Source organism: Onychomys torridus, chromosome 1, assembly GCF_903995425.1.
Source record: "Onychomys torridus chromosome 1, mOncTor1.1, whole genome shotgun sequence".
In the NCBI taxonomy this organism is placed as follows: Eukaryota; Metazoa; Chordata; class Mammalia; order Rodentia; family Cricetidae; genus Onychomys; species Onychomys torridus.
This window is the reverse complement of record NC_050443.1, coordinates 108,312,280-108,328,840: the sequence shown is the minus strand read 5'-3', so window position 1 is coordinate 108,328,840 and position 16,561 is coordinate 108,312,280. Positions and strand designations below refer to the sequence as shown.

The following is a 16,561-nucleotide window of genomic DNA, read 5'->3' as shown; positions in this document are numbered from 1 at the left end:
CTCTTCTGGCCTGCAGGGATACATGCAAACAGAACACTGTATACATAATAAATAAATAAATCTTTTAAAAAAAATGTTAACACTCATTACATTTAATGTGAGTCTCAAAATGTAGATGAAGGTCAGATGTTATAAGATTTTGGATGACTTGACAAGGATCCTTGTTAAGGTAAAAATGAGCCATTCAGTGATTTTATATGAGAGCAATGTGAGGAAATTTGTTTTAGAAAGGGTCAATTTTAAGTCAGAGAGGTATTTGAGAGGACACTCATGGAGGCAGGAAGATAGAGTTCCAGAGAAGAAACAAGGGCTTCTGTCTTACATTAGAGGAAATGAAGAGAGGACAAATTTAAGTTATATTTTACACATAGAAATCTTTCTGGTAGGATATGGAGGTGAGTCAGAATCATGATGTCTTCAGCATACAATATAATAACAATAGTCTAAAATGACCCTCAGGTTCCTGGCTTGAGAAATGAATCAGTGGTTCTACCACCAATAGGCCTACAGTGCCTATAAATGAGGCTTGTTTTATGATACTTTCTGCTAGCTAGCACTTGTGTATGTCACCCTGAGCAAGGTCCATATGTTCCACAGCATCATGGCATTTCTTTTTTAATTTTAAAAATATTTTAAAAATTATGTGTATAGGTATGTGTCTGAATGGTGCAATGTACATGTGAATACAGGTACCTGCAGAGGCCAGCAGTGTTGGAGCCTTTGGAGCTGGAATACTGGGGTTTTGAGTGCTGGAAACTGAACTCAGATCCTCTGCAAAAGCAGTACATGCTCATAGCCACTGAGCCAATGCTCCAGCCTCATCACACACAGCTTTATTACTGTCCCTGTGGTACTGATACAGTAGCAGATGAAGACACTGAAGGAGTTGCAGGTGCTGCTGAGAACGTAATTGAGAGGATTGACTTATACATCTGTTAAAGTTTAGGAAGGAAACAGTTTTTTTTTTTTTTTCCTAATCTATTTTGGTACATGTGAAAAGTATATTTTGGTACATGTGAAAAATATATAAGAAATTAACAAGCTATTTTTATAACTTTTAGAAGTGGGACATATGTATACAAGCCTGTCATGAATCAAACATGCTGTCCTCAGTATACGATAAGGTAAGGATCTACAATACAAAGGTTGTGTGTATTCAAAGTAGAATCTTAGTCTTTTAAAATATTATTTCTACTTTAGTAGGATATTATAAGGGAAAGTAAAGTAAAAGAATTGTCTTTTCTACATACTGATTTGAAATCCACATATTGATAAGTAGATTCTAATATTGTTTAGTCCTTGTATATAAAGATGTTATGAAAAAATACTTTCTTTGTTAGCTAGTGGGTACTATGAAATACTGGTAAATATTCAAATTATCCTTTTTTTTTTTGGTTTGGAGACAGGATTTCTCTGTGTAGCCCCAGCTGCCCTGGAACTAGCTCTATAGACCAGGCTGGTCTAAGGATTCACTTGCCTCTGCCTCCTGAGTGCTGGAATTAAAGGTGTTTGCTACCACTGTCTGGCAGAGTCTAGTGTTTTTTAATTCTGAAGAGGGCTCCAGATCTTACAGATGGTTGTGAGCCACCATGTGGTTGCTGGGAATTGAACTCAGGACCTCTGGAAGAGCAATCAGTGCTTTTAACTGCAAGCCATCTCTCCAGCCCTTAGTGTTTTTTTTTTTTTTAAATGGAAAAAGTAAACTAATTTTTCCTTTGAAAGTGGGTGTCAGTTGCAGATAGCTTCTTGATTACGGGTGGGAGCTCATGTCAACTTTTTCTTCTCAGTGCTGGGGCCCTGTCTTGGTAAGAGTTTCTGTTGCTGCAATGAAACACCATGACCAAAGCAAACTGGGGAGAGCAGGGTGTATTTGGTTTATATTTCCAGATCGGTCTATGAGTGGAGGAAGTCAGGACAGGAACTTAAGCAGTGTTGGAACCTGGGGGCAGGAGCTGTTGCAGAGGCCATAGATGGGTGCTGAGTACTGCCTTGCTCCTCATAGCTTGTCCAGCCTGCTTCCTTACAGAAACCAGGACCACCAGCCCAGGGATAGCATCACCCACAACAGGTTGGGACTTTCCCCATCAATCACTAATTAAGAAAATGCCCTACAGTTGGATCTTATGGAAGCATTTTTCTTAGTTGAGGGTCCCTCCTTTCAGATAACTCTAGTTTGTGTCAAGTTGACATAAAATTATCCAGCACAATTAACCCCTTGTCAGCTTGACTCACAAACACATTATTGTTAAGCTACAACCTTCCTTTTCTTATTTATCCCCAAAATTACACATTAATAAAGACATCACAATATAAAATATTTTAGTAACTTAATCCTCATAGTCTTACAAATTTAAACAGTTTAAAAGTTGTATCTTTAAAAATATCCAGTCTACTTTAAAATCCAAATTCTCTGTAAAAACCCAAAATATCTTTTTTTTAATAAAAAAAATTTTTAGTCTTTCAACTGTGGACTCTTGTAAAATCAAAAAAATTAAGTCCATTCTTAAAGAGGGAAGAACCAGGGCACTGACTGTCACTATCTGAACAAAGTAAAATCAAACTCCAAAAGTGTGAATGACTCACTGTCCAATATCTGGGATTCACTCACAATCTTTTGGGCTCCTCTAAAGGGCCTGGCTCACTTCTCCAGCTCTGTGTACTGCGGTGTACACAGTTTGTCTTCTAGGCTCTGGCAGGCTCCACTCCACCACCACTGATGTTCATGTGGTCGTCCCATGGTACTGGCATCTCCAAAATACTGGGGTCTTCTGCTGCAACTGGGCTGCACTTTCTCTGATAGCTTTTTCTAGGTTCTCTTCATGGTGCCAAGCTTCAGGTTATCTGCATGACCCCTTCAATCCTTGGTCTTCAACTGACCTGAGGCTGCACCTTCACTCCTCCTGGCCTCTCACAGTGCCAAGCCTCAGCTGTTCTCCATGACCCCTTTGTGCCTTCAAAACCAGTACTACCTGGGTAACTCTAAACGCTGCCAAGTTTGGCTGCCTCTGGAACACAGCTTGTGTGCTGACTGATGAAACTCTTTTCAGAAGATTTCATCTCAATGATGCTATTCTCTTATTAATCACCACTAATATTTTGGCTCTAGCTGACCAGCATCAAGTACCCTTGCAAAGCAAAGGTTTCACCTTCGTAGTTCTGAAATCTTTTTCATCAGAGCCAATTTCTTCATCTTCAGCTAAGCAGAACCACAGAGTATTTTTTTTCTTTTCTTTCTTTTTTTTTTTTTTTTTAAATCTTCTCTCTCTCTTTCTTTTTTTCTGGAACTCTCTCTGTAGACAGGCTGGCCTCACACTCACAGATACCTGCCTGCCTCTGGTGCTGGCAAGGGCCATAGAATCTTAATTGAAAATAACCAATGGCCCTGATAGTCTTTAAACTTCCCTCTGAAACTTCACAATCTTCTTCTGTATTGCCCTCAACATTCTTATCTTCCAAGCTCCTACAAGACAGCTCACCAAGCACTGAACACTCAGTGGCTTTTCTTGACCAAAGTTCCAAAGTCTTTCTGCAATTCTCTAAAACAACATGGTCAGGTCTGTCATGGTAATACCCCATAGACTCTGTGTGGCTTGAACCTGTGCAGGCCCTGTGTGTGCTGCCACAGCCTCTGAATTCATATGTGTATTTATTAGTCCTGTTGTATCTGGAAGACACTGTTTCCTTGGAATAATACATCCCCTTTGGCTCTTAGACTCTTTCTGCCTCCTTTTTGGCATAGTTCCTGAGCCAAAGAGGGGTTTAATGAAGACATCCCATTTAGGGCTGAATGTCCCCAAATTTCTCAGTCTGTGCATTGTCCAATTGTGGATCTTACAGAGTCCAGCCTTCTGCAGGTCAAACAGACTGGGAGTGAGATGCAGAGTTGGTGAGAAAAAAACGCACAGACTTGTTTTTGAGGGATAAAAGCTCCTTTTCTTGTTTCTTTATTTTTCAGACACCCTTTTTATATTCCCCACATCAAGACCATTACAGAGAGGAGTATTTTTTCTCATAACCAAAAGTTACATAGTTACTACAGAATCACTGTAAAAACATTTTTCTGGAACAAGTCAACCCCAATACATTTCTAAACTATGCATTTACGCATTTTCTGAGAAATGTACACTCAGTTAAACATTCTTCTTTTAGACTTCTCAGTACCAGGCCTTTCAGCCATAACTGTTTACATAGGCAGTAGTTTTTGTAATTGCCAGGAAAACAGGTTACTTATTTCATTTTTCATATTTTAGAGTTCTGCCCAATTAACTAACCATCCAATTCTGTTTTCTAGTTACATGAAGTCAGTTATTTAGAGCTTTGTTTCAGCTATGATACACACTGAAACCCATGAACACATTTCCCAACATCAAAAAGAACTTGAGCTAGTCTGACTCTTGGGACTTGATTGTTTTCCTTAATTATTAACCTAAACCACAGTCTATAAGCTCCTCAAGTGAAACTCCTAAGTCCTAGTTGTATGATACTTCCTTGTTCCTATTTTCTATCCTCTGCAGCTCCTGCTTTATCAAGGATGGGGACAACAATGTATCCTACCTTTACCTATATTAATTTTCCCACTAAACTAATCTCTGTCAAATCCCTTACTATATTTATTAGAAATCCTTAATCATCAAAATTCTATTTAAACTAACACTATTGTATAGCTTGTTAGTTTACTAACTTCAGTTAAACAGTATAGCTTAAGGGGAAATCATTCTCCTAATAATCCACAGGTAAAAATGCCCAGTAGAACAGGATATTTCCATGAAATAATCACACTTTGTTAAAGGCAGTGGCAATCCTTTTGCGCCCATTCACACCATGCCAGATACCAGAGAAAAATGGCAGTAGCAAACATGTAAATGCACAGCACTAGCAAGAGACATGCTGGAGCCGAAGGTCTCAGGGCCTTGCCTATCCATATTCATCCATCAGAACCTTGCTTCCTGGTGGGCTGAATTCCTGAATCTCAGGTGCCACCTGCTGTTCCTCTGACATGGCTACTGGCAGGGTCTCTGTCTTCCAGAACCATGAACACTAGTTAGTAAGTGTGAAGGCTCTAGTTAGGCACCAGCTCAACTTCCTTGTGTTCAGTGAGATATAGTATGTTGTCTTTAGCAATAGGGCTTTATGGAGAGTGACCAATAGCCTTGGCAGTAGCCTGGGATATTTGGGGTTAATATGGATAATACTATGGGATAAATGGAGCCCATTTGGTCAGTGACTCAACTGGATGTAACCCACTCCCTGACAGGTGGTGTCTCCTTGGGGCATTGTGTCTCTCCCATTATTTGGTTACTCCATTTATATTTCTCTCTCTCTCTCTCTCTCTCTGAGAAGCTTCTAGAGTTGGAGGTTTCCATATGACCCCTCAACTGGCCCTTAGTGTTAGTTGTTCCTCCACGTTCCCTCTCTTACCCTTCTCCTCCTCCTCCTCCCCATTTCCTCTTACTCAGTTTCCCCAATGTCTCTCCATGACTCTCTATTCTAGTTTCCTTTCCTTGGGTGCCCTTCTCTTCCCTCCATAGTTCCTCTCTTGATTCCTAACCTCTGTGGTTATATGGATTATAGCATGCTTATCGAAGGCTTAAAAGCTAACCTTCATGTATAAGAGAAAACACACACAGGGTTTCTCTGTGAAACAGCTCTGTCCTGGATCTTGCTCTGTAGACCAGGCTGACCTCAAACTCAGAGATCCACCTGTCTCTGCTTCCCAAGTGCTGGGATTAAAGGTGTGCCTGGTATACAACTTTTTGTTGGTTGGTTGGTTTGTTTTTGTTTTTCAAGACAGGGTTTCTCTGTGTAGTCTTGCTGTCCTGAACCAGTTTAGACTCAAAGAGATTCACCTGTCTGTGCCTCCTGAGTGCTGTGATTAAAGGTGTGCATTACCACGCCTAGTGGCATTCTTTTTGTTATTCTCTTGTCTGAAATGTATTTTTTGAAGTCCTTTATGTCCTCAGTGCTCTGAGACTTCAAGTGGGGTCACATGCCTGTTTTTACCCATCACATGCAGATATGAAAACCCCTTTTCTGAGTTGCTCTCGTTGCATCCTTCAGATTGGAAGCATTTGCTTGCAATCCTTTCTTAAAAGTTTCCCCCTCTCTAGGGCTTCTATTCAAATCTTGAACCATCTAGATGGGTTGTCTGTGGGAGTCCTCCTTCCCTCTCAGCCTGTGACCACCAGGTTGAGAGGGGAAAGAGGCAGAAGGGTCAACAGAAGCTTTGTGGGAGGCCCATGAGCACGGATGGAGGGAGGCCATCTGTACTCAACTTTGTTCCAGAGTATAAGGAATATAGGGGATTGGGAGCCTGGGGACAAACCCTAATTTTCAGTAAGTGGCATGCTGCTATCATAAGGCTTAGTAGGTGGCAAGTAGGTTCCTATAGCAGAGATAGCACAAGTCTTAGCAGGGGTTCATGCCAAGGGTCAAGTTAAAGTTTACAGACAGCTTTTAGATAAGATCAGTCCTCTTGGCACAGGAGAGACATTCTCCAGATGAGGGCAGGTAGAGAGCAGGAAGCCTTGCTGGGGAGGGAGTGAGTTTCTGTATTGCTGGGCTTAGAAAGCTGCTAGGCTCTGGCAGACTTCAACCTCTAACCAGGCAGCAATGGATTCTATCAGTTTTCTACTTTTTTCTTTTCTGTTTTTCATCTCTTTATTGAATCTTTTGAGACATTTCCTTTATTTTTTAAAACTCTTCTATTTAAACATTTTCCCATTAGACTTTACTACTGAAAACAATTTTTTTCCCTTGGCTTCTCTCTCTCTTTTTCGGGGGTGTGTGTGTGGGGGGTGCTGTTGTATTTCTAACAATTTTAGAAAAATAAGAGATTTCTCCAAGGAAGTTTTCAAGTGTTTCTTCTTATATAGTCTGTATTCTTTTTTCAGTTTGTTTGGCACCTATCTTTGTAGTAGATACTTTCCTCAAGTGTCTAGTGACCCCAGCTTTACAGTGTCCCAGTAGAAATTTCTTACATCTAAAGAATGGATCATTTTTTTCTCTAGGTTTTAGGTAAATTGCTTTGGGTTGGCTGTTGTGTTGGAGATTCTGTGAACTAAATATTTTTAGGTGTGATCACTTGTTTGAGAGAAAGTGTACAGTGCTGATGGGCAAGGGTTAGATGGAGCTGTCAGTGTTCAATGTACACTTCATTCTGCTCCCTGCTTTAAGTGTATGCGACATGCAGAAAACCCTGTCTTTGATCTTCCCTAAAAGCTGAATTGTATAAACAATCAACTATGTGGAGTTGAGAAGAGGTCAAGGGACTGTCTTGAAAACAGATTTTGAAGGTGTCTTCCTAGTTTTAGATTCAGCCTCACTTACACTTTCAGAGGTCACATCAATGATATCTAGATTGTTAGGGATAATATAGAGCAGTGGTCTCAACCTTCCTAATGCTTATGACCCTTTGATATAGTTCCTCATGTTGTGGTGACCCCCAGCCATTAAATTATTTTCATTGCTACTTTATAACTGTAATTTTGCTCCTTCCCCCCCCCCCCCCCCCCCCCCCCAGGCAGGGTTTCTCTGTGTAGTTTTGGTGCCTGTCCTGGATCTCGCTCTGTAGACTGCCTGGCTAGCCTTGAACTTGCAGAGATCCACCTGCCTCTGCCTCTAAAGGCGTGCGCCACTGCTGCCCAGCTTGCTCCTGTTTGATAAGCATTTTGAATCCCTGGCAGTGGGATTCTCTGCCGATGCAATGAGCCAAATCAAGCCGAATTGATAAGCCCAGGTTCAATCTGAGCAAAGCACTCCTAGGTGATCTCTGGGGAAGGAAGGAAGAGAAATCACCTGACAGGTTAATGAACTGGAGCTTAAATAACTTGTAGGCAAGGTCTTGAGCAGCTCTGGGGGAGGAGCCACCACTTGGTGGGCTTCCTGAGGTGCAGGATTTGGAGAGGGAGGGGTGGGGGCTAAGGTAGAACTTCCTATGGAACACTGTTATGAATCGTAATTTAAATGTCGGTGATTCCTGATGGTCTTAGGTGTCTCCTGTGAAAGGGTCAGTTGACTCCCACAGGGGTTGAGAACCACTGATAGAGAGGAAATTGAGTATGTTACTGATTTTTTTCATTGTTTGGTTAGGATTCAATTTTGGTTACCCAAGTCAGTTACTACTTACATACCTGTTTCCCACCTTCCAGCATTTCTTGCCTTCTCTTTTTCCTCTGGTTTATGTGTTTTTCTTCTCTTTGTTGTCTTCTTCCTTTTTTAAAAAAATCTCTTTACTGTAGTTACAGTGAGTTTTGGAGTAGGATTAAAGGCTGCTTTAAATCACATCTTTTACAAAAAACTTCAGGCATGAAACTTGCTGCAATCTACAATATACTATCCTAAATTGACTTTATTAAAAGCTTTAAAAATATTTGCTTGCCTTTCTAGGTGTCATCCTTTACAGTTTCAGCCATCAAAATCTCACAAGAAAGTTTTGAAAAAAATGCTGAAATTTCTGGCTAAAGGGGAGATTTCGAAAGACACTTGTGAGGGTAAGAAGAGATCTGGTCTGGAAACTATTTGCTCTAAGCTAATGTATCTCTCCAAGGCTCCCACTCTGACATGTCTGACTCTGGTCAGGTAGGGAGGAGTTGGTTAGAACGTCATCCTACACTAACATCACAAGCTGTGGCACTAGTGACACTGCCAGTTGTCTCACTAGAGGCTCCAAGTGTAGGAAATATATACTAGGAGAGTGCCTTTGAGAGGAAACTGAGGGTCATTGTGAAGATGTGATTGTATTTTAAATTGAAATATTTGTTATTTAAATGCTTTGACAACCCATCTGACTTGCTTCTAATGATGTCCTTGTGATGTAAATAGAGGAGCAGATGCTCAGATGATCATATACAAAATTAAACAGTTACTTTGCTGAATGAAGACCAGGAGGGAGCCATGATTCAGCAGGTAAAGTACTAGTTGTACCACCTGATTTGGATCCCTGGAATCCAGGTAGAAGGCAAGAGAACGCGGTGTACCCTGTAATCCCAGCATTCCTAGTGGAGATGGAGGCTGGAGATGAGAGAATTGCCCCACGCTTGCAGGCCAGGACACAGGCCTGGGGTACAAAGCACAGTAGAAGAAAAAAAAACGAGACCCTCCTTTACAATCAAAGCAGAAGGCACTGACTGACTCCTAAGAATTGTCTTCTCTCCTCCACACAGAGTCTGCATGACACATGCATACATGCATATAGGTACACACACGCGCACACACACAAATGCTTTTTTTTTTTAAACTAAATAGTATTTTATGGAATTGTCTCTTAGTTATCTGATCAATTTTAAATTATCAATGGCTTCCCTTTACGTAAAAGATTATGAGTACCATTTAATTCATTTTATTTTTCAGTTTTAACATTTAAACCTTTGAAGTTTTCCTATAAGTGATCCCTAATATGGGAAATGTAAGACATGGTAGTGTGATTCTCTGAGCTCTTTCTTAGTGCTGCCATAGGAAGCACCTCATCCTGGGAACCCTACCCTTGTCCTAGCTCATCCATTCACTCCACAAGTGGGCTTGAATGCCTGTGGGTGTCATGGTCACTGTCTTAAGTGCTGGAGAGACAGTGGTTGGCCCAGCAGCTAAGTTCTTCAGCTTCATGCACTGTCCTGAATAGATAACTTGGTGTAGGATTGGCTTAGCTGGGGTCAACAAAGAGGCCAGAAGGCTTGGTGTTAGAGGGTAAGTGCTATTTAGAGCCTTGGAAATAGTTCGGGTGTAGTTCTGATGGAATATTATATGTACATCATTGTAAGAAATGTTTTGAAATTTTTTTGGTGTCTAGAAATCACAGTCCATATTTAAATTAATGATTGCCTATGTTTTCATGTGGCCCGTACATTTGGCTCTTTGTTTAACTTGTTTTCAGCTTCTCAGTTGTGTCTAAAACTGCTATCATAGGAGTTGACAGAGTCAACAGGCCAAGGGGAAAGAGTTGAAATCTTAGGTCACAATTTTCTTTTCTTTTCTTTTTTCTTTTTTCTTTTGTTTTTTTTCGAGACAGGGTTTCTCTGTAGCTTTGGAGCCTGTCCTGGACTAGCTCTGTAGACCAGGCTGGCCTCAAACTCACAGAGATCCACCTGCCTCTGCCTCCCGAGTGCTGGGATTACAGGTGTGCGCCACCACCGCCCGGCCACAATTTCCTTTAAGTAAGACAGAATTAGCTGTATCAGTCGTGCTTCCATCATTGTGAGCTTGAGCACAGCTGGCACAGCACTGGAGGCACAGTCTCCTGCTAGAGCGACAAGTCTCGGGCGTGGTTGCCTTGCTTTGGAAGATAAGAGCGTGGGTTTGGCAGATGCACTGTGGTAACAGGGTTACTTACGGTTGTATTAATCTTAAATGTGTCAAATAATATAGCTGATGATGGGCTTTCATTGTTTTCTCATTTGTAGATGAGCCCATGGATTCTACAATGGAGGATGCTGTTGCTGGTGACTTTGCATTAATAAACAAGTTGGATATAAAGTGTGATCTTAAAACACTCAGCAGTGATCTCAAAGGAAGCATAGAGAGTGAAGAGAAGAAGAAAGAAAAAAGTTTAAAAAAAGAAGGATCTAAAGAATTAATTCATCCACAAGCTATAGAGGAAAAGTTGGGCTCTGGTGAACCATCACATTCAATCAAAGTTCATATTGGTCCTAAGCCAGGTAGTATATTTTGTATCAGTTGATAGTTATGCCTAGAGACTGATTAGATTTTTTTGTGTTGTTTGGGGGGAGGGGGCTTGGGCAGGGATTTTGTTTGTTTGTTTTCATTTCTCAATATAGGGTGTCTCAGGGTAGCCCTAGTTGTCCTGGAACTCGTTCTGTAGACCAGGCTGTCCTTGAACTCAGAGATCGGCCTGCCTCTGCCTCCCAAGTGCTGGGATTAAAGGCATGCTCCACCACACCTGCTTTGGGGAAAATTTTTAATCAGATTAGTTGTTGTTTATTGGAGGACAAGTAAGGTTACTTCAGGAGTAGTTGAGTGTTCTTTCAGTAAATATATAATGTCTAGGATCCTCAGTTTTTATTAGTGATAATAGGGTACATGGTGCCTAAATGAATTTAGTAATTGCTATTTGAATGGTGCATTGCTTATTTCCTGGTTGGGATTTTCTATGAAGAAACTCTCATCTATTTATTTCATAAAATTTCAAAGGCAATATAAATTCTTGATTCTTTTAATTACCATTTTTCATAATAATATATAACAGTGACCAGTTGGATTTCTTTGATATCATGCACTCATGAATTGAAACACTTTTTTTGTTGCCTTCTGCTTTTCTTGCAACAATAAAGCTTGGCATCTGCATCCTTTACAATCCTTGGAGTCTGTCAGCTTTCTTACTCTCTGATACAGTGCTCCTGGGTCATCTTGTACCTACCCTTTGTCAGGTTGCACGACAACTGGTGGTCATAAACTAGACTAGAAGTCCATATTATTACACTTAGCTTGGTCTTTGCCTTCTAGTCTTTTCAGTGAATAGAATTAGGGATCATGATTTCATAGTGACTCGTCTTTGTAAATTTGTGACTGGAGTGTTGTGCATTTCACTACTTATTTTTGTTTTGGTTTTACATGTGTGTCTTCTTTCTTCCACACTCAGAAACGTTGGTTCCTAAGGCTATTTTTAGATTGGAATATCACATGACTGCTTATTTGTTTATCCCATAGTATAGCAGTATAGTTAGAGTATTAACAACTACCTCAGGGATGGGGAGATGGCTCCATTGATAAAGTTTTTAGATACCTAGGGTCTAATTTAAAAGGCCAAGCATGGCAGAGTATGCCTGTAATACTCTGCGGAGGCAGAGACACACAGATTGCTAGGGCTTGCTGGTCAGCTAGTTTTGTTGAGTCAGTGAGCAGGTTCAGTGAGAGGTGCTATATCAAAAATGTGATGGAAAGCTGGTTGTGGTGGTGTTCACCTTTAATCCCAGTACCCGGGAGGTAGAGATGGGGAGATCTCTGAGTTCAAGGCCAGTCTGATCTACATAGAGAGTTCTAGGTTAGTTAGGGCTATGTAGTGAGACCCTGTCTCAAAAATTAACAAAAGGAAAAATGTGATGGTGAGCAACTGAAGAAAATACCTAACATTGACTCCTAGTTTCTGTGTGCATACACACACGGACACACAACATGAATACAGAGCTTCCAGGAATAGGACTACTGAAACATTAAAACTACCTTTTTACTCTTTTCCCACCTCCCTCAGTATCTTAAAGGCGTGAGTTTGAGGCTAGCCTGGTCTACAGAGCAAGATCCAGGGCAGGCACCACAACTACACAGAGAAACCCTGACTTGAAAAACCAAAAAAAAAAAAAAAAAAAAAAATCTTAAAGGCTAGGAAATCTGTGGAACCTGAACTTCGTTTGTTTAGCAATGGCTACAGGTATATTCTCTCAGAACTCATTAGAACTTATGCAGGTTTGCTCTGCTGTTCACATCATTTGAAGTAATGTGTAATGCCTAAGGTGCTGAATCTCTATGGGCATGTAGTTGGTGTGGTGTACTGATTTTTATTAATGGTCTGTTTCTATTTGTTGATCTAGAACATCAGTTCTCAGCCGGTGAGTCAAGCCTCTAGGGTTGAACAAAGGGTCACCAAAGACCATTGGAAAACACAAATAGTTATATTAAGATTCATAATAGTAGCAAAATTACAGTTTTGAAGTGGCAATGAAAATAATTTTATGGTTGGCGATTACCATACCATGAGGAACTTTATGAAAGGGTCATAGTAATAAGAAAGTTAAGAACCACAGATTTAGAAGATCTGTGTACTCTAACTGAGCTGGAACTCTGACTTATTTATTGTGTCATGATCTGGCAGTATAAAAGAATAGAGAGAAATAATTATGATTATTTCTTTGTCCTGTGAATGAATTAGTGTGAAGATGATATAGATGGTCATTCATAATAAAATAAAACAAAAACCCTAAAAAAAGCTTATTCCCTCTCCCTGTTTTCTATTCTTTGAGGATTTTTTTATACTGCATTTTGATCATATTGACCTCTCCCCTCCTTCCAGATTCATGCCTCCTTCCCAGCTCACTCAACTGTCCCTCCCCCCTTTTTAAACCCACCAAGTCCAATTTGTGCTGTGTATATATTCTTGGATATGTGGCTTTCACTGGAGGGTGATCAACCCAACAGGTCTTCATACCTTCACAGTGACTTTCCCTCTCCCAGCAGCTATCAGTTGCTCCTTAGCTTAGGATGGGACTTTGTGTCCACCTCCCTTCTCTATGCTGGGAATTTTTGTCTGGCCTGAGCTTATGTAGGTCATGCACATGCTGTTTCATCTGCTGTGAATTCATGTGTGTAATTGCCCCACTGCAGTTTTCTTGTAGTCATCCACAGCCATTGACAATTACAGTGTGTGGCCGGAAGTTTTCCTGTGTCTTGCAGCTGCTTTGTCCCAAATAAACACACAGAGGCTTATATCAATTGCAAATTGTTTGATCTATGGCTCAGGCTTTTTGCTAGCTAGCTCTTTTATCTTAAATGAACCCATTTCTAGTAATCTATGTATTGCCACGTGACCATGGCATTACCCATTAGCTGGCATGTTGCTCTGTGGGTGTCGGGCTGGCATCTGCTCTGACTCCATCCTTCTTCATCTCTGTCTTCAGTTTGAATGTACTACCTAACCTTATTCTGCCTTGCTATTGGCCAAACAGCTTTATTTATCTACCAGTGAGAGCAATACATACTCACAGCATACAGAAAGATATCCCACAGCAATAGTGTTTCTATCCACTTCTTCCACAAGGATCTGTAGGCCTAAGGAGAAGACAGTGTGCTATAGACTTTTCCTTTAGGGCTGAGCCTTCCACTGTCTCTTATTCTATATACCTTGACAACTGTGGGTTCTCCCTCTCCCATTTTTCAGACATGGTCTATCATGGCCCGGGAGACCAGCCCCAACACTGTAGACAGGGCTTGGAAGGAATTCACAGTATCAGTGAGGCTAAGACTTTTTCCATCTGAGGGTTTTGATGGAAGGAAAAAACTCACATATACTCTATTGATGGTTCAATTTTTTTATTCTCTCATGTTGATTCTCTCTCCCTTTGTTCTTCACAAGCTATATATACTCAACAGAATCTTTCATGTTGAATAGAGGAGTTACATTTGAAGGTCACATTCTATTTCTTAAGTAAATGATAAGAAATAGTCATCCCAACAACTCACATGCAATAAATCTCAATATCTTAATTGGTGGGTTGTAACTTGCAGCTGCAAAGAAAGAACCAGTCATTGTTACCTATCTAGAGAGATACTCTTATAAATCATTTTAAAGGAGTTATAAAACTAGACTACTGAGGAGTCTAAGAAAAATAAGAAAATTATGTACTACGTTCTATACTTCTGAGTGTAATTTTAAACTAACATTTTGTGGTTAACAGTCAGAAATGCTGGGCTCTCCCAGACTGGGAGTTTACAGAGAGAGAAGTGTCTTAAATGTTGAGACCCAGGGTTACCTTAAACCTCTTAATATGATCTCACTTAGCACTCTCCAAGGCACAGTGACATTAAAAGTGTTTTAAATCTTAAAATATATTTTTCTGTCCTGCATATAACTTTAGGCTATAAAAAAAGGAAACTTGCAACTCTTTCTCAGGGTTATGAAGTCAGATTATTCTCTGTAGCCCTGGCCATTTGGAAAATCATCCCTTGTGATATATCTATATGATATTTGTTATTCTCTCATCTTCTAGACAATCCCCAGATGGAAATCCCCAGATGGAGCAGTGTGCATACTTGAGAAAACACACTATGATACAGGCAATGGGTAGTTCCCCATAGCTGCTAGGAAAAACTGCAATAGCACATGTGAAATTACAAACAGAACCAATCGATATTCTGGACTCTGTTGCCTCATGGCCTTGCCTGAACGAGCTTTCCCATTAGAGTGTTTTTTCTCCTGGTGGGCTGACACCTTGAATATCCATTGCCATCTGCTTATGTTATGGCTATCGGCAATGGTCTGACTATGAAGTTCTGGTCAGAACCCTCTATGAAGTTAGGGTTGGCCTAGAACATATCCACCACCTCAGCCTCCCAAGTACTGGACTTAAAGGGGTGAACAACCACACCCAGATAGTTTTAAAGAGCTGTCAGTTAATACATGATCTTTTAATTAGAACAAAATTCATTAACTGGAACTGTGAGCTCTAACTAGATAAATAAATATGTTAAAATGAGCAAGAATTCTTCTTAAGAAACACCAGTGTTTATTCTGTATTAAAAAAATGTCCCTAGAAATATGGACCAGAGAGGCAGAAGTAGAAATGTGATGATTTCTATTTATAGAAGCAGAAAAATGGGCAGATATTTAAATTGGATGAATAGATGGATGGATGGATGGATGGATGGACGGACGGACGGACGGATGGATGGATGGACAAATGAATGCCTTTCAATAATAGAACTGCCTTGAGAAGTTTGTGTGACTATGTGCCTTCTTTGACTGCTCCTATCTCTAGAATTTTAGGGATCCTCTGAAACTTCAATGTGAACTCTTTGGACTTAACTCTGTATAATCCATAAGACTTGAAAAAACATTTCTAGAGTCAAATGTCATTGGTCTAATATTTTGACATTCTTTTTAGGTAAAGGGGCTGATTTGAGTAAGCCTCCATGTCGAAAAGCAAAGGAAATGCGGAAAGAAAGGAAAAGATTAAAACTCATGCAGCAAAACGCAACTGGAGCCTTTGAGGGTTTCCAGGCTCAAGGTCAGCCAGCATCTTTGCTACCAAAGGCTAAATCCAATCAGCCCAAGTCACTTGAAGATTTAATTTTTGAATCTTTACCAGAGAATGCATCACACAAGTTAGAGGTACTTGGAGGGTTTTTGTTGCTGTTTGTGTTTTGTTTTGTGTTGGGTATTTATTTTCTTTGAACTAATGCCTACAATTTGCTTTTTTTTTTTTTTTCTGGAGCTGAGGACAGAACCTAGGGCCTTGCGCTTACGAGGCAAGCACTGTACCACTGAGCTAAATTCCCAACCCCACAAGTTGCTATTTTACTATTTAGCATTTATTTTCTATTTAAGAAAATTCTTTAAGAGCTTTGGAAACTATTAATTCAGTTGTAGCATGTTATTAAGCAGGACACTATGACTTTTTGTGTTAATTGATTGTAGTTAAGTAGTTTACAAAAACAAAAGTATTTAAAAATTAATTTAAAATTAATTCAATTTTGGAAATTAAAATGGTAAAAGATAGTTTAGATCATAAGTAAATCAGTTTTATTATAATATTCCAACCTAGGTCTTGATCAAGGTGGCAACAGTGTCACATATACAGTCTGTACTAACTTATACTACTGTCTTAGTTAGGATCACTGTTGCTGTGACAAAACACCATGACCAAAAAGCAAGTTGGGGAGGAAAGGGGTTATTTATTTGGCTTACACTTTACATATTGTTCATAACTGAAAGAAGTCAAGATAAGAACTCAAAGCAGGGTAGGAACCCAGAAGCAGGAGCTTTTACAGAGTACTGCTACTGGCGTGCTCCCCATGGCTTGCTCAGCCAGCTTCTTTATAGAACTCCAGGGATGGCACCACC

At 40.1% G+C, this 16,561-nt stretch overlaps 1 protein-coding gene across 6 annotated transcripts in view; it reads left to right on the top strand.

Annotated features, from left to right (window-relative positions):
- Nucleotides 1-16,561, top strand: part of Ate1 (arginyltransferase 1) — a 125,813-nt gene that overhangs the window by 7,015 nt on the left and 102,237 nt on the right. For all 6 annotated transcript variants that reach the window (XM_036195107.1, XM_036195097.1, XM_036195078.1 and 3 more), the window contains 4 exons: nt 1,062-1,124; nt 8,386-8,489; nt 10,395-10,649; nt 15,603-15,829. In XM_036195107.1, the coding sequence (XP_036051000.1) occupies nt 1,062-1,124; nt 8,386-8,489; nt 10,395-10,649; nt 15,603-15,829 (649 nt within the window). The remainder of the gene's footprint in view (nt 1-1,061; nt 1,125-8,385; nt 8,490-10,394; nt 10,650-15,602; nt 15,830-16,561) is intronic.